At 56.3% G+C, this 18,843-nt stretch overlaps 1 protein-coding gene across 1 annotated transcript in view; it reads left to right on the top strand.

Moving 5' to 3' along the window:
* WHRN (whirlin) overlaps positions 1–18,520 on the top strand; it is a 52,681-nt gene extending 34,161 nt beyond the window's left edge. The window contains exons 4-13 of the mRNA XM_002193443.7: positions 2,280–2,482; positions 3,891–3,927; positions 5,382–5,594; positions 6,124–6,330; positions 8,990–9,022; positions 12,867–12,938; positions 13,946–14,513; positions 16,363–16,541; positions 17,137–17,259; positions 17,844–18,520. Of these exons, the coding sequence (XP_002193479.6) occupies positions 2,280–2,482; positions 3,891–3,927; positions 5,382–5,594; positions 6,124–6,330; positions 8,990–9,022; positions 12,867–12,938; positions 13,946–14,513; positions 16,363–16,541; positions 17,137–17,259; positions 17,844–18,026 (1,818 nt within the window). The 3' untranslated portion in view covers positions 18,027–18,520. The remainder of the gene's footprint in view (positions 1–2,279; positions 2,483–3,890; positions 3,928–5,381; positions 5,595–6,123; positions 6,331–8,989; positions 9,023–12,866; positions 12,939–13,945; positions 14,514–16,362; positions 16,542–17,136; positions 17,260–17,843) is intronic.
* The last annotated feature ends 323 nt before the right edge of the window (positions 18,521–18,843 follow it).

Raw genomic sequence — 18,843 nt, 5'->3', positions numbered from 1 at the left:
TAATTCCCCTCCCCTTTTTCGTTGGTAGCTGTTGGAACCCTGGTCACTGAGAATTTCAGACTTTCTGTGCTGCCAGGCACTGACCCCCAGGAGAACACTGCATTGACCTGAGGCCATGGAGAAGCTTCCAGAATGGAATGACAGAACTGGAAATGTGGGTGTGGAGTTTGGATAGAAGTGTGTGATATCACAGGGTGGAAAACTCAGAGTTTAAGGGTTTAGAACATAGTAACAGATATATAAAGCAAGATGGAGGTTTTAGGGCAGAGGCTGCTCCTTCTTCTTCACCTTCTTCTCCATTGGTTTTGTGTAATTAGATGAAAAAATCCACATTGCAGGGCGCGGGTGGTTTGTTACTGGGTTAAAAGTAAAAATAATTTAAGTTTCATTTCTTAATTAGACAGTTTATCCTTAAAAGGCCTTATAGAGAGAGATGGGGCTCCATTTTTAGTTTGCTGGAGTGAAGTACTGCAGAACTTACGGTCTGTGGGACTGTAACATAGATAAGAACTCATAAATATCTGAGTCCCAACAAGAAATGTCTCCCGATTTAATCCTGACCCTGGCAGAAAAGAAGCAAAGAATAGCCAGCAATTTTCTGACAGTGGATTTAAAGCTGACAGAGCTCAAAGGAAACCTGAGATATTTGTGGAGCCCCATGGTTGGAAATGTGGTCATTTGTGTCATTTGCCTTCCCCTGGGATTCCTCCCTTTGTTCTTCTGGGATATTTTAGGTCACTTCCAACACAAACTATTGAACTTTATGGTGAAGAATGAGGCAAATCCCCTCAGGGCCCCTGAATGAAGCTGAACATGGATCTGGATTCAATGATCCTAACGGCATTATCCAACCCAAATGACTCCATGATGCTCTTGCTTTTTCCCCTCAGCACCACTCCGAGCATCCTTCCAGCCTCCCTGAGCCTCCTCTGTCCTTTGAGCAGAGGGAAGGGCAAACAGGAGCCCTTCTCTGCCTTCTCATTATTGCCAGCATTATTTTGTACAGCTCCATCCAGCCCCCCACATGATCTCCTCTCTAAATTTAACAGGCCTAATCTCTTCCATCTGTCCTCTCACAGGCACCTTCATCTGCCACTGATCATTTGTTTCACTTCTCTGGAACTTTTCTCTCCCTGTGTCTCCTTGCTGGCCAGGCAGAGAAGAGAATCCACGCTGTGTTTTGGTAGAGCTGAGCTGTGGTTAAGCAAAGATAGGAAAGGGCAGTTTCAAATATGTGATTTATCAGGAACAGGTGAATTGTGATATGGGAGTGAGGAGGAGCAGCCCTGGATGCCCTGGGAGCACAGAGGAAGAGGATTTGGGATGAAGGGTGAAACACCAGATGGGTGCTGTGTCTCAAACAAGGCCAGGCTGTCATGGAAGCTCCAGGTTCCAGCAAAGGCCTTGCCCACAAAGTGAAATCTCTTAGGGGAGGAAATAGGAGAGCTGGAATGCAGCTGTCCCAGATGCTGCTGGGTGCTGGAGGCTGTGGTGAGACCCTCCCTGCTGCATGCAGAGATCTGAGGGTTGGGGCCACCACAGATGGCTCCTGGCCTCCCAGAGCAGCAGCAGGGACTGGGCTGGAGGCCTTGATGTTCTTTGGGCTTGGTCTGGTTGATGGAGGAGTCTGGGCAGATCAGTCTGAGCTGGGATCCTGAACAGGCCCCTCCAGGCTTCCCACACTGCTCCTCACTTGTGGCAAGCACATTTCTCTCCCTCTCAGGATTTTTCATAGAGGTGCACAGAGAGAAATGAAAGAGAAAACAATTTATATTTCTGCTCCTTGTTCTTCCTATGTGGAATGTGTTTGGAGAATTGTTTACCTGGGGTGAGTGCTTGATTGGATTCTGGTGAGGATTGTTTGAGCCTGATGGCCAATGCAACCCACCTGGGGCTGGACTCTCAGAGAGGGTCACGAGTTGTGTTGGAGTTAGGGATATAATTAGAGAAAGTAGTATGTGGTTTTAGTATCTTCCTTTTTATATAGTATATTAATGTATTATAGCATAGTTATAATAAAAAAATAATTCAGCCTTCTGAATTGAGTCAGACATCGTCATTTCTTCCCATTGGGTTCGCCTGCATTTACAAAACTCACTGGCTGCCAGCTTGAGGGATGATCTCCATCCAACAGCATTGTCCCTGGTCCCTCCAATTGCTGCGTCCCAGTTTGGAGCTGGTTTAGAGTGAGCAGCATCTCCCTGCCAGGACAGGAAAGTGTAATTCCCAACTGGAAATCTCCATGGACATGCCAGGCTCAGTCCACCCTGATTCCACAGGTGGGAGACCAGATCCTGGAGGTGAACGGCCGGAGCTTCCTGAGCATCCCCCACGACGAGGCCGTGAAGCTGCTCAAGTCCTCGCGCCACCTGATCATGACGGTGAAGGACATCGGGCGCCTGCCCCACGCCCGCACCACCGTGGATGAAACCCGCTGGATCAGCAGCTCCCAGCTCGGGGAGACCCTGGTCAGCTCAGCAGGGTACGTACCTGGGTTGTTGTTTTGGTTAGAAAAGTCACGTGTCTGCTAAGGAAGGCAGGAGCCTCCCCTGAAATGGAAAATGTAAACTCCCTCCCTCTGAATTATTGTAATTTTGAAATTAAGGGGCTCTCAGGTAAAGATGTAGGAATAGGAATAACAGTTCTTTAACAGGAAAATTAAAAATACAAATGCAATAGGACAAAAAAGAAAACAAACAGAGCCAGAGTCAGAGCAGGCCCTGTCCCCTGTGGGTCAGGGAGGTGGCAGCAGTCCCATCCCAGGGTGGCTCAGCCCTCCTGCAGTGCCAGCTGTGCTTCTGCTGGAGCAGGATCCTGCACAAGGGGGGAGTTTTCCTCTGGAGCTCCAGGGCTGGGGGAGATGGGCCTGGGCTCCTCTGGGAATGCAGTGGGAAGAAAGCTGCTCCTCTGGGAATGCAATGGGGAAGAAAGCTGCTCCTCTGGGAATGCAGTGGGAAGAAAGCTGCTCCTCTGGGAATGCAGTGGGAAGAAAGCTGCTCCTCTGGGAATGCAGGGGGCAAAGGCTGCTGTGCTGTTCCCAGGTCAGATTGGATCCAGGTAGGAATGCTCGGCTCCTCCCCTGGGCAGAGCCTCTCCCCATGGATGCTGGAATTTTCTCAGCCGTGCAGGGACACTCAGTGGCCATGAACAGCAGAGATCTCCTGGAGGGAGGATTGGCTGTGGGAGAGATAAAGAAAAAACTGCCCAATGAACAGAGGAGAACTGCCCCAGCTCTGACTGATGGGAATAGAACACACACCCCCATTTCCAACCTTAGACAGGGGCTTTTTGGGGAGGTCTGCCAGCTCAGAGCCCCTGGGAGGGTGGGACCCCAATGGAGCTCCCCGTTTTGGGGTCTGGCTGAGTCAGGGAAGCAGCTCTGGTCTGTAGGATGGAGCAGCTGTGGACAATGTTGTGCTGTGCGATGTCACTGTTGAGTCAGAACAGGAATGAAGGCAACACAACTCCATGCATTTCAAGAAGGCATAAAAGCTCCTTTATTACAAAACTTCACGTTTCTATAAGCAACATCGTTCACCCAGAACCTGATTGGTTCTTAATAAAACACGTCACCCAACTGGTTAATTAGGAACAACACCATCTTTCCATAAGCATCACATAGAACACGTTCCACATGTTCACAAACAGCAGCTGCAGAGACTTACAATAAGAATTGTTTTAATTCTTTTCTCTGAGCTCCTTACAGCTTTTCCCAGAACCATGCCTGGGGAAGTTATCTGTTTCACTCTCTGACCAACTTTCCACAGTCCCTTCCCCTTCTCCCCTGCCAGAAGCTTTTGGCTCTTCAGGGAGGGGAGAAGGTGCCAGGTGCTGTGCCAGGTGACAAGTGACAGCCACTCAGTGCTAACTGATCTTCTCCCTCCTCACAGGGCAGTGGGTGACCATGCAATGGACGTGGCAGCCAGGGTAAGACATTCCTTGTGAAGCTATCACTGCTGTTGTGGTTCGTTTTCCGTGGGAGGGAGGGACCCGTGCTCCTGGTCACAGCAGGGATGCTCGTTTGGGATTTTAATGGGCTTTTCTCCTCCCCATGCTCTGTTGGCAGCTGTGTTCTACAGAGTGACACAGTGGTGTCCCCTCTCCTGTGCCACTTCTAAGCACCTCTGGTGCCCTCCAGCCTTCATGGGCAAGGGGCAATGACCACCCATGGACAAGGACCGTGGGGACCCCTCCACCCTACAGAGGTGACCATGCCTGGCCTCAGGGTGGCTGTCTGTGGGCCCTGAGAGCTGCAGGGATCTGTCCCAGCCCGGGGCAGAGCTGAGCCAGCCCTCCCCAGCTCCCCAGGCACAGGGACTTGCCCTGTGCTGTGCCTGCAGCTCCTTGCCAGCATCTTCTCCTTGCGAAGCACATTGCTTTTAAATGGAAATGAAGCAGGGAGGTTTCACAGGTGGCTCTCGCTGATAACAGCTTTGTACTCTTTGCTGGCAAAACATGCTCCCCAGCCTCAACTCCTGTCTCTGGGATAGTCAGGGTCTTGTCTGGTTCTACACCCCTGTGCCAGCGCTGCCTGGGAGCAAACACTAAGGACCTGCCCTCAGAAATCCCTCTCAAAGGGAACAAGTCTTTCATCTGCAGCCAGGCTTGTCTCTCCCTGGGGCTCCTTTGGTTGCCAGTGGCTCTTTCTTCACTAGGGTCTGCTTCAAGCTGGCAGTGGGGGCAAATGTGCCTTTTGCACAGGATGGGGAGATGGCCTGTCTCCTGTGGCCCCAATTCTGCCAGGGAGGAGCACAGCCTGGGATTAAATCACTGCCTGGTGGGGCACAGGGTCTCCACTTGCTGAAAAGGGATGGGAAACTCAACTGGTGCTGCATGAACTCGGAGAATCAGAGTATCACAGAATATCCTGAGCTAGAAGGGACCCCAAGGATCATCCAGTGCAGCTCCTGGTCCTGCCAACAGCCCCACCCTGGGCACCCCTGGCAGCGCTGCCCAAAGGCTCCTGGAGCTCTGGCAGCCTCGGGGCCGTGCCCATTCCCTGGGGAGCCTGGGCAGTGCCAGCACCTCTGGGGGAAGAACCTTTCCCTGATCTCCTGCCCTGGTTCAGCTTTAGCAGTTCCCTGTCCCAGAGAGCAAAGCTCAGCTCCTCTGCCCTTGGCTCTGGAGTTACCTCAACAAGTGGTCGCACTGAAAGGCTGATGGGGGGTACCTGGGGGTACTTTGCTCCTGTCATTCCCAAAATCCTCCTTCCAGTCTGGCTGCCAGCTCCCCCGCAGGCAGCGTGGCACGCAGGCACACTGTGGGCTGGTGGCACAGCCCGGAGCAGGGGCACTCCTTGGTCCAGCCTGGCTCAGCAGAGCTCTGCCCTCCTTCCCAGTGCCACCCCTCGGTGCCCCAAGCCTGTCCCCTGTCCCCTGCAGCCCGTGTTCTACCGGGGGCTGGCCGGCTCGCAGGTGACCCTGAGCACCATGGTGAACCAGAGCCGAGTGATGCTGGAGGAGCAGGCACGGCACCTGCTCAACGAACAGGAGCGGGCCACCATGGGCTACTACCTGGACGAGTACAAGGAGGGCAACATCTCCGTGGATGCTCTGGTCATGGCCCTCTTTGAGCTGCTCAACACACACGCCAAGGTGAGGCCCTGAGCAGGGCAGGGACAGCTCCTTGGGGCTGGTGGGCTGAGCAGAGTCGCTGCCAGGCTGTGGGCACTGTCACCGTGTGGCCTGGTGCCTCCATGGTGATCTGCCCAGGGAAGGGGGGAGGGCATGGGAGCCAAATCCACATTATCATGGAACCAGCACAGAATTCCACCCTGGTTTGGGTTGGAAGGGACCTTAAAAATCACCTCGTTCCACTCCTGCCATGGCAGGAACACCTTTCACTATCCTAGGATGCTCCAAGCCCTGTCCAGCCTGGCCTTGGGCACTGCCAGGGATCCAGGGGCAGCCACAGCTGCTCTGGGCAGCTGTGCCAGGGCCATTCTGGGGGATGCAGGCTGGTGTTCAATGGCAGAGGAGGGTCTGGTAACATTTAGGACCAAATTCCTCCATCACCTGTCAGTACGTCTCATTGCCATTGCTGACGGTGGTGGGAGGGAGACCCCCAGCTTCCTGGGAATGTGCCTGTGCTCCAACCCAGCTCTGGCTCTGTGTGCCTGGCCAGTTCTCGCTGCTCTCCGAGGTGCGGGGGGTGATCTCCCCACAAGACCTCGACCGCTTCGACAACCTGGTGCTGAAGAGGGAGATCGAGTCCATGAAGGCGCGGCAGCCCGCGGGGCCCAGCTCTGACTCCTACTCCATGATGTCCTACAGCGACACCGTCTCATCCTCCAGCAGCCACTTCACTGCCACCACCGTCAGCTCGGCCCGGGTAGGTCCCTCCTGCCCCTTCTCCCTCCTTTCAGCACCTCTTCCTGACAACCCTACAGCAAACTGCTTTCCCTGGAGTGCTGGAAATCCATCTCACCCCACAGCCAGCCCTGCCCAGCTTCCCCCACAGCTTCCCCAGAGCTGTCATTTTTCTGGGCACTGTCAGTGGTTTGTGGGTGATGCCATGAGGTGCTGGGTGTCTGTGCCCCTGACACTGGGGTGCTGCGTGTCCCTTGGATGCCTTGTGAGGGCTGCCCCAGAACAGAGACTAAATGGAGTTAAAGAATAAAGCAGGGATTGATTCAAAGGCCTCCATGGATCCACCTTGGGAAGCACCAGAGCCCAGCCAGGGCTGCACCCAAATGAACCAAAATGGTCCCAAAATGCACGAGCGCTCCCGGGGGCTCTCCCTGGGATCAGTTCTGCTCCATTGGCACCTTGGAGTTCATTGTCCCATTCCAGCTTTAGCCCAGGCAGTCCCACCCTGCTTGTTTTTCTCTCTCCAGCCCACGGTGTTTGTGCTCCTGGGCTGAGATTTGGATTTGTCCTTGGTGCCCAGCTGGAGCAGGAATTGTTTTGTCTCCCTGCTCTGTGCAGAGCTCACCATCCCCTCAGATGGAGCCCAGACCCACAGACTAAAGCAGCACAGAATGTGAAAATATAAAAGCCAAAACCTGAGGCATCACCTTCATCCCAGTGAGGGACAGAGCCTGCCTTGCTCCCAGAGATCCACTGGAGCTGCATTCCTGCAGAAATCCCAGCGATGCCCACTGCCGTGCCGTGCCTGCTGCTGTTCACCTGCTCTTAAATCAGCCCCTAAGGATGCTGGCTGCCTGCTCCCCATCCCAGTGGGAGCCACAGTGGCCAGGCAGCTGCATCCCAATCCCACCCACTCCCAGTACGCAGCAGCAGCACTCCCACATCTCTGCCAAGCCCCTGTCGCACGCACCGTCTAATTAAGTTACTGTAATCACCTCAGACTGTGCAGGCACACAGCCCCCAAATTCATTTCCTCACCATAAAATGCCTTTCATCATAAATGCATTAGTAACCCTGGAAATTAAACCCTTCATGGAAAGAAGGAGGAACAATGGGCTCTGTGCTCAGCGAGGAGAGCAGCCCACGCTGCTGGGATGGGGCTGTGGAGGGTCCACCCAGCACAGCCCGTGGGGGAGAGGGGAGGGGGCTGTCCTGGGGCTCTGCCTGCCTGTGAGAGACCTCAGAGAGTGTCAGAGCATCAGAGCTGTGCTTTTGTCCTGTTAAATGCAGAAGTGCCCACAGGAAACCCACCTGCTCAGGCTGGGAGGGATTTCAGTGAGATCCTTTCTGGATCTGCATAAACAAAGTGAGTTTTGCTCTGCTCTCCAAGGAGCTGCTGGGAAAATTTTTATGAGGGTTGGCACAGGTCTGCCAGCGTTTTGTGGTGAGTGTGACACCCTGCTGTCATGCTGTGCCCATGCCTGGGGCTGTGCCTCGTGCTCCACAACACGTGCCAAGCGTGGCTGCCCGGGCCAGGGTGTGAGCAGTGGTGGGGATGTGAGCAGTGAGAGAGGGACACCAGGCTGCTGCTGTGGCACAGAGTGGGCACCACTGCTTTCAAGGCTTTCTTCAAGAGCACATGTCCCTTGTGTCAGAATCTGAGGTATTGATGATTCTGAGATTGTAGAAAGTCTCTGTCTGTCAGCCCCACTGCCAAAGCAGAAGCCATAATTCATCTGTGCTGGTTTCAAGGTTGTTTATTCTGTTTATCTCTAACATGTTCTGCTGCCCTGCCGCAGCTCTGTCCTGCAGGGCAGCGTGTGGGGCTCTGCCCTCAGTGGGATGGTACAAACATTAAATACCACAAACTACCTGTGCTGGATTTACAATAACGTGCCAATATCTGTCACCTACGTTGGACAGTGTGTCCCCAGCCTGAACCAACAGAAAAATGCCAATACCACAGTGAAACATGGAGGGCATGAAGAAGGAGAAAAAGGACAAGGCACACCCAATTTCCTCCATCTTGTCCCCTTTGAACCCCTAATCTAGAATACTAAAATTTTACTTTTGCACCCGTGCCACACTTAATTATTACTGATATCAAACACTCAGAGCTGGTAATTCATCCTGTAAGATTGAAAACTCTTTTCCATGGACAGAGATCACAGCCAGTGTCTCTGGGGGCTCTGTCCAGGGGGGTTCCTGACCCCTGCCAGGGTCCCAGACCTGCCAGGGCAGCCAGAGGGAAGCCCTGGATTCCCACATCTTGTGCCACTGCAGGGCCTCCCTGGCCATGTGGCACCTGTCCCCAGGGGTGGGAGAGCACGCCCTGCTCAGGGAATGGAGATGAGCCCATCCAGGATGATGGGAATGTTGCCTCTGGAGGTGGTTGTGCCCTCTTGCTGGAACAGCTGCCAAGCAGAGAGCAGCAGCTCATGGTGGATGGGTGCTTGGGTGGCAGGACAGAGATGTGGCAGCACTCCCAAACTGTCCCCTCAGGCCCTGCTGCTGTGCCCTCCCCACCACCCCTGGCAGGAGGGGCTCCCTGCAGCCCTCCTGCCCTGCCCTGGCTGCAGGGGATGTGGGTTCTGGGGCTGGGTTTGGGGAGGGGGTTTGCTCAGCTCTCTGCTTTGTCCTCCCTGAGGGTGCATTTTCACTTTTGTGCTTGCTTTCCCCAGGAGCGGCTGCTGTGGCTCATCGACCTGATGGAGGTAGGGGCTGCAGGGCTGTGGGCAGGGGAGGGACACAGCTCCTGCAGGGCCACCTCCTCTCACCATCTCTGCTGCTGTCTCTGCACAGAGCAGCTCCTTCCCCCAGGCCGTGGTGCTGCAGGGCACACGAGGCTCAGTTCAAACCCTCCCAGCTGGAGCTGAGTGCCAGGGACACCTCAGGGATGGGGTTTTGGAGGGAGCAGCAGAGCTGGAGCCTGGCAGACCCCACACTGCCCTCCTGCCCTGCCTGCTGCTGGGCTGTGGGGTGTGGGCACCCTGCCTAAACACCAGTAGAAAATCATGGAATGGTTTGGGTTGAAGGGACTTTTAAAGCCCATCTAATTCAACTGCCCTGCAGTGAACAGAGACATCTTCAGCTACACCAAGGTGCTCAGAGCCCTGTCCAAGCTGGCCTTGGATGTTTCCAGGCATCCAGGGGAAGCCACAGCTTCTCTGGACACCCTGAGCCAGGGCCTCCCTACCCTTGCTATAAAACACATCTTCCTTCTATCTGATCTAAACTGACCCTCTCTTTGTTTAAAATCATTCCCCTTCGTGTTATCACAACAAGATCTGTTAAAAAATGTGTCCCCACCTTTCTCTCAGCCCTCTCCAAGCAGTGACATGGCACAACAAGGTCTTTGCAGAGCCTCCTCTTGTCCAGGCTGAGCAGCCCCAGCCCTCTCACAGGCTGCTCACATCCTCAGCATGGGGGAGAATTTTCCTCATGGGCCTTGGGTGGGTCAGTGCACGTGGATGGTGTGTGAGAAATGCTCACCCAGGCTGTGGAGGGGCTGGGCAGGGGTGTGGGACAGCCCCTGTGGCATCCCAGAGCCCCTGGCTGGGGCAGGCTGAGGGAAGCTGCAGCTCCAGGGTGTGGAACTCATTCCCTGTTGCTGTCCTGGAGGAAATCCCAGCGTCTGGAGAGCCCAGAGAGCAAAGGATGGGACCTGCAGCTGTGACCCACCCGGGGCTGCATCCCTGGGGGAACGGCTCTTACCCAGCAGAGGATGCTGTGGCTTTCCCAGCTGGAGTTTGTCCCAGCCTGTGGGACACAGTGACACCAGAGCAGGCCACTGTCCCATGGCTTGGTGAGGGAACTTCACCGAAAACCAGCAGGGTGGGGCTGTAATTCCATGGAGGAATGCTTGAAGGATGCTTGGCAATGAGCCCATGTTTGATGGGGCTCAGGCACTGTCTGAGTGTCACCAGCACCTCCTGGACACCCTGGGACTGGGGCTGAGTCCTGCAGGGCAGAGATCAGCTGCAGATGGCAATGATCAGGTGCAGCCCCTCTGACCAGAGCAGTGGGGATTCCTGATTGTTCTGCCATTCCCTTTGTCCCTACCTCCTGCCCAGCCCTCAGTGCTGGCATGAAGGAATGATATCCCTGTGGGTTCTCCTCTCCACCACCTCCTTGCAAAGCTGCTGCCATCCAGAGGTGCCTTCTCCTCCCAGGGCTGGTTCCAGAGGTGCTGCCTTGCTCCAGCTCCCTGGGATATCCCTCATGGAGCATTCCCACGTGCTGGGAATGCTCCTCTCGGAGGCTGAGGGTAAGCACAGAGTGAAACCACTGTGTGGAAGTCATTCTGCGTGCTTAGAGCCCCTCAAATCTGGAGCAGAGACCTGTGCTCCTCCATCCCTGTGGCTCCTCCATCCCTGTGCCTCCTCCATCCCTGTGCCTCCTCCATCCCTGTGCTCCTCCATCCCTGTGGCTCCTCCATCCCTGTGGCTGCATTCCAGAGTGGGCAATGGAAGGGCAGAGAGGAGGGAAGCCAGGCTTATCCCAGGCTGGGACACTTGTTCACAACTGACAAGAGTAGCTCAGTGAAGCTCTTGTTAGCAGTGACTGGAAATTAGGGGACTGATTTGGAGCTGAGAGGTGAATTAAAGGTTGGGCTCTGTTCCCCAGGAAGGTGGCAGTTTCTCCACCCTTTAATCTGCAAATGAAAACTGTCTTCGTGGCTGAAGGATGCTCTGCAGCTCCATCACTCCTGCTGGGGACTCTGTTTCGGATAAGAAGGACAAACATTTCCCAGCTGCTCTGAGGAGGGGCTGGAAGGGCCTCACCTGGCCCCACTTACCATGAGAAACTGGAAAATAGAATGGGTAGAGAAGCAGGAGGGATCAGCCTTCACAATACTCATTTTTCAGGGCAGTGGCTTCTGTGAGTCTTTCAAGGGAAATCCAGGAAGGCACAGCCTGGAAATAGCCAATTCCTGAAAGCAAATGTGCTTAAAAGTCATCCTGTTTTATGGCCCAGAGCAATCGCTGTTTAATTGCCTTTGCTCCCTGAAGAAGTGAGCCTGAGGAAAAGCAAATCTCCTGCAGCCAGAGGTGCCTGAGGAGGAGCAGCAGCATCAGTGTCCCTCCCCTGGCTGGGGGGACAGAGCTGGAGTGGCACTGGGGGGCACAGGGACAGCTGCTGAGCCCCCCCAGTGTCTGCAGAGAGCCACAGCTCAGGGCAGACTCATCCTTGCAGCGAGACCAGGGCTGGGACATGCCTGTGAAGAGCACAGGGCTGGGGAAATGGCCCTGGCAGGTTTGGGGGGGCATCAGGCAGACAATTCCCATTTCAGGAGTGACACAGCTGTGACAGTCTGGCTGTGCCAGTCACTCCCCAGAGCAGCTGGGGCTGCACAGGATCCCTGGCAGGCTGGATGGGGCTGGGAGCAGTCTGGGACCATGGGAGGTGTCCCTGCCATGGCAGGGTGGCACTGGGTGGGTTTTAAAGTCCTTTCCAACCCAAATTCTTCTGTGATTCTCTTTGAAAAGCCCCCTGCCCTTATGTTGGAATAATGGAGGATGAAACCACCCCGTGCCACAGGAAGGTTTCCCAAGCCAGCCCTTTACCTGTCACTCCCTAAACAAGCTGTTTCTTTGTGTTCTCATTCTCCAGAGCTCCTTCAGAAGCCACAGGGATAAAAGCACTTTACATCAATGTTTTTGCTGCATCTCTAATGGTCTTAATTGTCTCCCATGTCTATTTTGGGATTTGAACATCTCCCAGGCACAGCAGCAGCCTGCAGCAGCTGGGGGACACGCAGATGCAGCAGCGTTTCAGCTAATCAGCTGTTTACCCTGCAATAAATAGCAGGCACTTAAACACAAACCGTGCCCTGCCCCATCCCAACAGCCCTGCCAGCCTGACAGGAGCCGAGCTCAGCCTCCCTGAGCAGCAGCAGCCACGAGGGAGAGGAGGCTGAGGCTGGGTTTGCCCCCTGGCAGAGGATTCCCTCAGCAGGGCTGGGCACAGCTCCCCAGGGCAGAGCTGCACCCCCAGTGCCACCGTGCCCCACTCCTGCCTTGGCCAGCTTTGCTCTGCTTGGCTGCACCCCAGGGACAGATTCCCACAGCAAATCCCTTCTGGATTCCTGGAGCTGTGATGTCCTCAAAACTGTGCTGTGGCATTTCCTGGTGATGGTTTTGGACTCATAAAGCAGTGGCAGCATCTTCTCCTTGCATCTGAGACCCGCTGCTCTGGGTTGTGGGGGAGGAGAGTTTTAAATTTCTATTGTCTTTCCTCTGGGGATAAAAAAAAAAAACAGGTATTGAACCTGCAGCCCTCAGGGCTGGCTCCTTCCCTCCTTCCAAATTCGGCAGGAGCAGCTGCTTTGGGCCTAGAGGAGCTCACCCCAGTGTGTCAGCTCCATGCTCTGAGCACGTTCCTTAGCTTGGGGGAGCCTGTATCCCAGCAAAGGCACCCCCAAGGAGGCAAAAACCTCTGGGTCAGGCTGGCCCTGCATGGGGAGGATCTGGGGCACCCCTCTGCCCATCCCCTGGCACTGTACTGGCTGCTCCTGCTGCTGTGCCATGGTTCTCTCTTCCTTCTGTGCCCTCCCAGAACACGCCAGAGCTGGAGGGAGCTGGGGACTGCCACCAGAGCAGCATCAACACCCTGCCAGATGTGTCCCTGGTAAGGCACGAGCCGGGGGGAGCAGGAGGCAAACTGGGGGTGCTGGGATATGGTTCTTCCCAGCGCAGTCACTGACCACAGCTCTGCTGGTGGCTTCAGGAGAAGGATTATTCTGGCTGGCTGGAGAGCAGCAGCCTTGTGCAAAGCAGAGCAAAGCTTGGGTGGGTTGTTCTGTGTTGGATTAAGCCCTTTTCTGGCCCAGATGTGGGGAAACTGAGAGGCATTTTAAAAACTTTTATTCCATTTTCAGTCTCATGTGAAAGGTGACACAATACAGATGTTATAATTCATGCCATCACAATCAGAAGCCAGCTATTTATTAATTACATTATAAGTGTTTCTTGGCCTATTGGTGCTCTGCAGCTGTGCTCATTTGTGAGTGTATCCTCGCTGTCAGAAGGTCAGGAAGGTGTTTCTGTAACAACCAGCTTGTCTTGGTTTGAAAAGCAAAACCAGTGAGAGGCTCTAAGTCAGAAATACAATTTATTAGGGAAAGGGAACAAAGAACCAAATACATACAATAGCACAGAAGAAGAACCACTGACAGAGTTCGGGATACAGCCTGACACTCGCTGGCTGGGGCTGTGGTGGCAGATGTGGTTCTGTCCAAGCAGTGCTCCTGCAGACTGATGGAGTTTCCCTCTGGAGGTCCAGTGCAGAGGAGGTCTCAGCTGTTCCCCTTGGAAGAGGAGATTTATTTGCTGTCTGCACAGCCCTGCTTATATCCTTGATGGCATCGTTTGGCTCCTCCCTCTGGGCGGAGCTTCTCACAATAGAATGCTGTGACCTTTTCAGTCATGTGCCTGAAAGAACAGCTCCTCCTGGAGGGGCTTATCTCTGAGTCACGAGATAAAGAAAAAAAAAAGGGATTGCAGCTCGAGGTGGAAATGGAATACACCCCAATATTATAACCTGGGACACAGCTCCTTTAGCCATGGTCACTGTGAGGAGATGAAGATGCACTGAACCTGGCCATGGCCTCCTACAAACTGTGCTTGCTTTGGCAGGATGATCTGTCCTCCTTCCCAGAGGAACCACCCAACTTCAAGCCCCCTCCTCCTCCATCAGCCCCCCAGACCCTGGACCCCTCCTCTGCCCAGCACCGGCTGCCGGGGAAGGACAAGCCCAAGCGCCCCTCCTCTGACTCCTCCCAGTCTGGCCTTTTCTTCGTGGCCCCCCGAAACCCTTCTCCCCCTCCCAACCCCCCTGAGAAGGACACGCTCAGCGTCACCTCCACGTCCACCGAGGACTCAGCCCCCGGCGCCATCTACGCCACCATCTCCCCATCAACGCGCAGCTCCCGCCGGCCGGCCGACACCGCGCTCTCCCTGCTGGGCCAGCACCCCATCGGGCCCTTCCCCAGGGTGCAGTCGCCCACCAGGCTGAAGAGCCCATCCCCAGAGGGGCCCCAGAGCCCCCCGTCCCCATCCCCACCCCCTCCGCCCGCGCACCCCGCGCCCCCTCCCCCGGACAAGGGCAGCCCCCAGGCCAACCAGCATTTCATCATGGTGGAGGTGCACCAGCCCAACAGCGAGCCCGACGTCAACGAAGTGAGGCCCCTGCCCCAGGCCAGAGGTGGGTGTCCCCTGAGCAGCTGGAGAAAAGCGTCCCTGGGGTGCTGGGAGGGAGAAAAATGGGACAGGACACAGATCTCGGGGTTTCGGGTCTCATGATGGATCTCTACAGCCAAAGGTTGGAGCATCTCTCCTATGGAGAGTGGGAGAGCTGGGGGTGCTCAGCTGGAGAGGAGAAGCTCCAGGGAGAGCTCAGAGCCCTTCCAGGGCCTGAAGGGGCTCCAGGAGAGCTGGAGAGGGACTGGGGACAGGGGATGGAGGGACAGGACACAGGGAATGGCTCCCCGTGCCAGAGGGCAGGGATGGATGGGATATTGGGAATTGGGAATTGTTCCCTGGGAGGGTGGGCAGGCCCTGGCACAGAGTGCCCACCCTGGATCCCTGGCAGTGCCCAAGGCCAGGCTGGACAGGGCTCAGTCTAGTGGAAGGTGTCCCTGCCATGGCAGGGGGTGGCACTGGATGGGCTTCAAGGTCCTTTCCAGCCCAGGCCATTCTGTGACCTCAAGGACCAGAAATAATTCTGGCCTTTTCCCATTAACTGTGCATTTTGGGAGGGAAAAAAAAAATCTAATTATGCCCACATTTAGCTAGGGAGTCCCGTTTATCCCAGGAAAAAGAAGTGGAGGTGAGGGAGCAGTGTGTGGGGCCCATGGGTCCCTTGGAGATGGAGAGGGAGGAGGGGTCCCAGGAGCTTTCAGAGGTGGAGAGGGGAGGAGAATCCACGGCAATCTTGGGCATGGAGAGGGAAGAGGGGCCCCGGGGGGATCTCAGGATCCCTTGGAGATGGAGAGAAAAGAGGGATTAAAAGGGGGTGTCTTGGACATGGAGAGGGAAGGGGGATCCAGGGGGGTCCCTCAAGAGGGAAGGGGGATCCAGGGGGGTTCCTGGACAGGGAAGGGGATCCAGGGGGGTTCCCGGACAGGGAAGGGGATCCCGGACAGGGAAGGGGATCCCGGGCAGGGAAGGGGATCCCGGGCAGTCCCGGACAGGGAAGGGGATCCCGGACAGGGAAGGGGATCCCGGGCAGTCCCGGACAGGGAAGGGGATCCCGGACAGGGAAGGGGATCCCGGGCAGTCCCGGACAGGGAAGGGGATCCCGGACAGGGAAGGGGTTCCCGGGGGTTCCCGGGCTCCCGGAGCGTTCCCGGCTCCCCCGCGCGGGGCAGTGACACGAGTGGCAATGTCGCACTCGTGTGGCACAGCGCCCTCACTGCAGCCAGCCCGTTGCCCGCAGGTTGATGCTGTGCATTAAATGCAGCGCCCTGGGTGCATTAAATGCAGCGCCGCCTCTGCTCCTCACAATTCCAGCCTCCATCTGCGCTTGTTCTTCATCCTCAAAGGGCAGAAAGCTCCTGCATGGCGGCACCTCTTCACTTGGCTTGGTCCCTGTCTCCTCCCAGACCCTGCTGGGGAGAGTGGGCTGCAGAAACTGGCCTCCATCACTCTCTCCCTCCATCCCAGTTTGGGATCTGGGTTCGATTCCAGACCAGAGTTTGAGGCCATTTGTCTCTGGATGCTGCCTATGCACAGTTCTGCTCTTCTGACAGTGGGGTGCAGTGAGGTTGGGGTCAGTCCCTTCTCCTGGGAAACAGGATAAGAGGAGATGGCCTCGGGCTGTGCCAGGGCAGATTCACGATGGATATTGGGAAAATCTCTTCACTGAAAGAGTGGTCAGGCATTGGTGGAGATCCTGTCCCACAAAGAATCTAAAAGCCGTGTAGATGTGGCACTTGGGGACATGGCTTTGAAGTGACCTTGACAGTGCTGGTCTTGTGGTTGGACTGGATGCTCTGAGAGGCCTTTTCCCACCTCAGCAGTTCCATGGCCGCTAACACCACGTCTCTCCCCAGCCTCCACGCTCTCCCAGCTGTCGGACAGCGGGCAGACCCTCAGCGAGGACAGCGGGGTGGACATCGGGGAGGCCGAGACCAGCGGCAAGGACAAGAGCCGGCAGCCAGGCCCCGGGAAAAGCCGGAGCCCCAAGGAGGCCACGAGGAGCGAGGGGGCGGCAGAAGGGGCCTCCAAGCCGGTGAGGGGGCCTGGGGTGCTGCTCTGTGCCCCACTGCCTTGGCCAGCCCGTTCCCCTCCCTCTGCCACGGGCAGTGACCGCTGTCCGTGCTCAGCTGGGCTGTTTCTGCTCTCTGCTGAGACCTGTCAGTTCTCTGGGGGGCTGAGCTGTGGGGAAAGGGGTCAGGAGGGGCTGAGAGGGGCACTGCAGGGCTGATTCACTCCGTCCTGGGTAAATCCCATCCCTCCCAGGTCCAGCCAGCAGCTACATGGGGCATGGGAGAATTCCTGGCTCTATAAGCTGCATGAGTGAAGTCACCCAAAGGGAAGGTGGCAGTGGGTGTCAGACATAACTCAGAGGGTTTCTGGTGGTGGTGAGGCTGAGGGACACAAGCAGGCAGGCAGAGAGCTGCTCTGCTCCTTCCCAGACCCTTCCAGACCTGCCCAGAGCTGGGATTTTAGATCTGTCAGGAGTCAGAAAGCAACAGCAGGGCTGTGTGTGTCCCTCTGTGGTGGCAGCCCGAGTGTCCCTGCCTGCTGTGGGGCCCTGGCCGAGGGAGCACAGCTGGCACACGGTGTCCAGGCCCCTTTGGCAGTGCTGCCATCTGTCCCCACAGCCTGGGCTCCTGGAGCCCACGTCGTGTCTGATCCGGGTGTCCAAGAGCGCTCCCACCTTGGGCATCGCCATCGAGGGCGGCGCGAACACGCGGCAGCCGCTGCCCCGCATCGTCACCATCCAGGTAGGGCGGGCTGGCATGGGGCAGCTCCGGGCACCTCCCTGCCCTCCCCTCCCTGGGCACGCTGGGGAAAGCCCTGCAGCTGTGGCCAGCGGGATTTTGGGGGCCTGCACCTCCCCAGGCACCGTTCCACGGCGTCTGTGTCCCGTGGATGATCCCATCTGAGCCAGCTGTGTGCTCCAGACATCTCCCAGGGGATCAGGGCAGCCCTGAAAGCTTGGCTGCAGGCTCCAGATGTCTGCAAACTGCCAGACAGAGGATTGAGGAGGGGGAGTGGTGGATGGGAGCCAGGGGACTGAGCCCTCTGGAGCTGTCTCCCTGTTTGCTGTTTACTTGGGGCAAAATTCAAACTATTTACAGAAAAAAAATAAGCAGAGCCGGCTCTGCCTTGGTTATTCTTGGCCATCCCAGCTGGCGTCACGCTCCAGGAGCAAGCAGGGGGGAAGCCAAATTCATCCCCTCTCTCCAAAAAGTGAACTATTTCACATCCATCACGTCAGATATGAAATATCTCCCGGTTTTTTCCTCCCTGCTTGATGTGGTGGGAACATGAGGGGAAGGCGAGCTGACGCCTCTCTCTCCTGCAGCGGGGGGGCTCAGCGCACAACTGCGGGAAGCTGAAGGTGGGACACGTCATTTTGGAGGTGAACGGCACAGGGCTGCGGGGCAAGGAGCACCGGGAAGCCGCCCGCATCATCGCCGAGGCCTTCAAGCTGAAGGACAAGGACTACATCGATTTCCTGGTCACAGAATTCAACGTGGCCCTTTAGGAGCGGGGTTCAGGCAGTGCTGGGGATGGGGATGAGGGATGGCCCCAGGTGGGACAGCAGCGTCCCAGCGCGCACGGCCCGCGCCGCCCCGCACGCACAGACACCCCCAGCTTGTCCCCAAACGTCCCCTGCAGGCTCCCTGCCTGGCTAGGGCAGGCTGAGAACGGGCACATCCCTTCCAGATTCCATCCCTGTCCTCTCCGGGGTGGGAATATCCTCTCCCCCTCTGCCAGGGCGGCACGGTCTGGGTGTCCCCGCTGTCATTTGAGTGCCACACACAGAGCGAGGTGGGCCCGTGGCTCGGGCTGGAGGGAGTTTCAGGGGGTTGCTGCTCCTTTGGGTGGTCCCCAAGGTGCCCAGGTGCGTGGTACCAGCCACGGGGGGATGCACAGAGAGCGACCGGAGGCCTTGTAAATTGCTGGCAATGTTGTCGTATTTATATATACAGAGCTTGTGCTTTTAATTTTTCAATAAATCTATCAGGGTAGAAAAAAGGCTGTGCTTGGGGGGTGCTGTGGGCTGGGATGAGGGGGTAGGAAGGGGTAGGGATGCCAGGATATTTTCCCTGGTATCCTGGGAGCTTCCCAGGGTGGCAGGGTGGGTGGGAAGGCAGTGGTGGTGAGGAGATGCTGTATGTCAGCCCCATCCCATCCCATCCTTGACCCATCCAGTCCTTATTCCCATCCTATCCCATGCCCAGACCTATCCCCCTTTCATTCCATCCCACCTCATTCTTTCCCATCTCAGTCACTCCTCATTCCTACCCCATCCCTTCCCCATTTTCATCTCAATCCTTGCCAAGGATCTCTGGGATTGG

Source organism: Taeniopygia guttata, chromosome 17, assembly GCF_048771995.1.
Source record: "Taeniopygia guttata chromosome 17, bTaeGut7.mat, whole genome shotgun sequence".
Taxonomy (NCBI): Eukaryota; Metazoa; Chordata; class Aves; order Passeriformes; family Estrildidae; genus Taeniopygia; species Taeniopygia guttata.
This window is presented reverse-complemented; position numbering and strand designations above follow the sequence as displayed.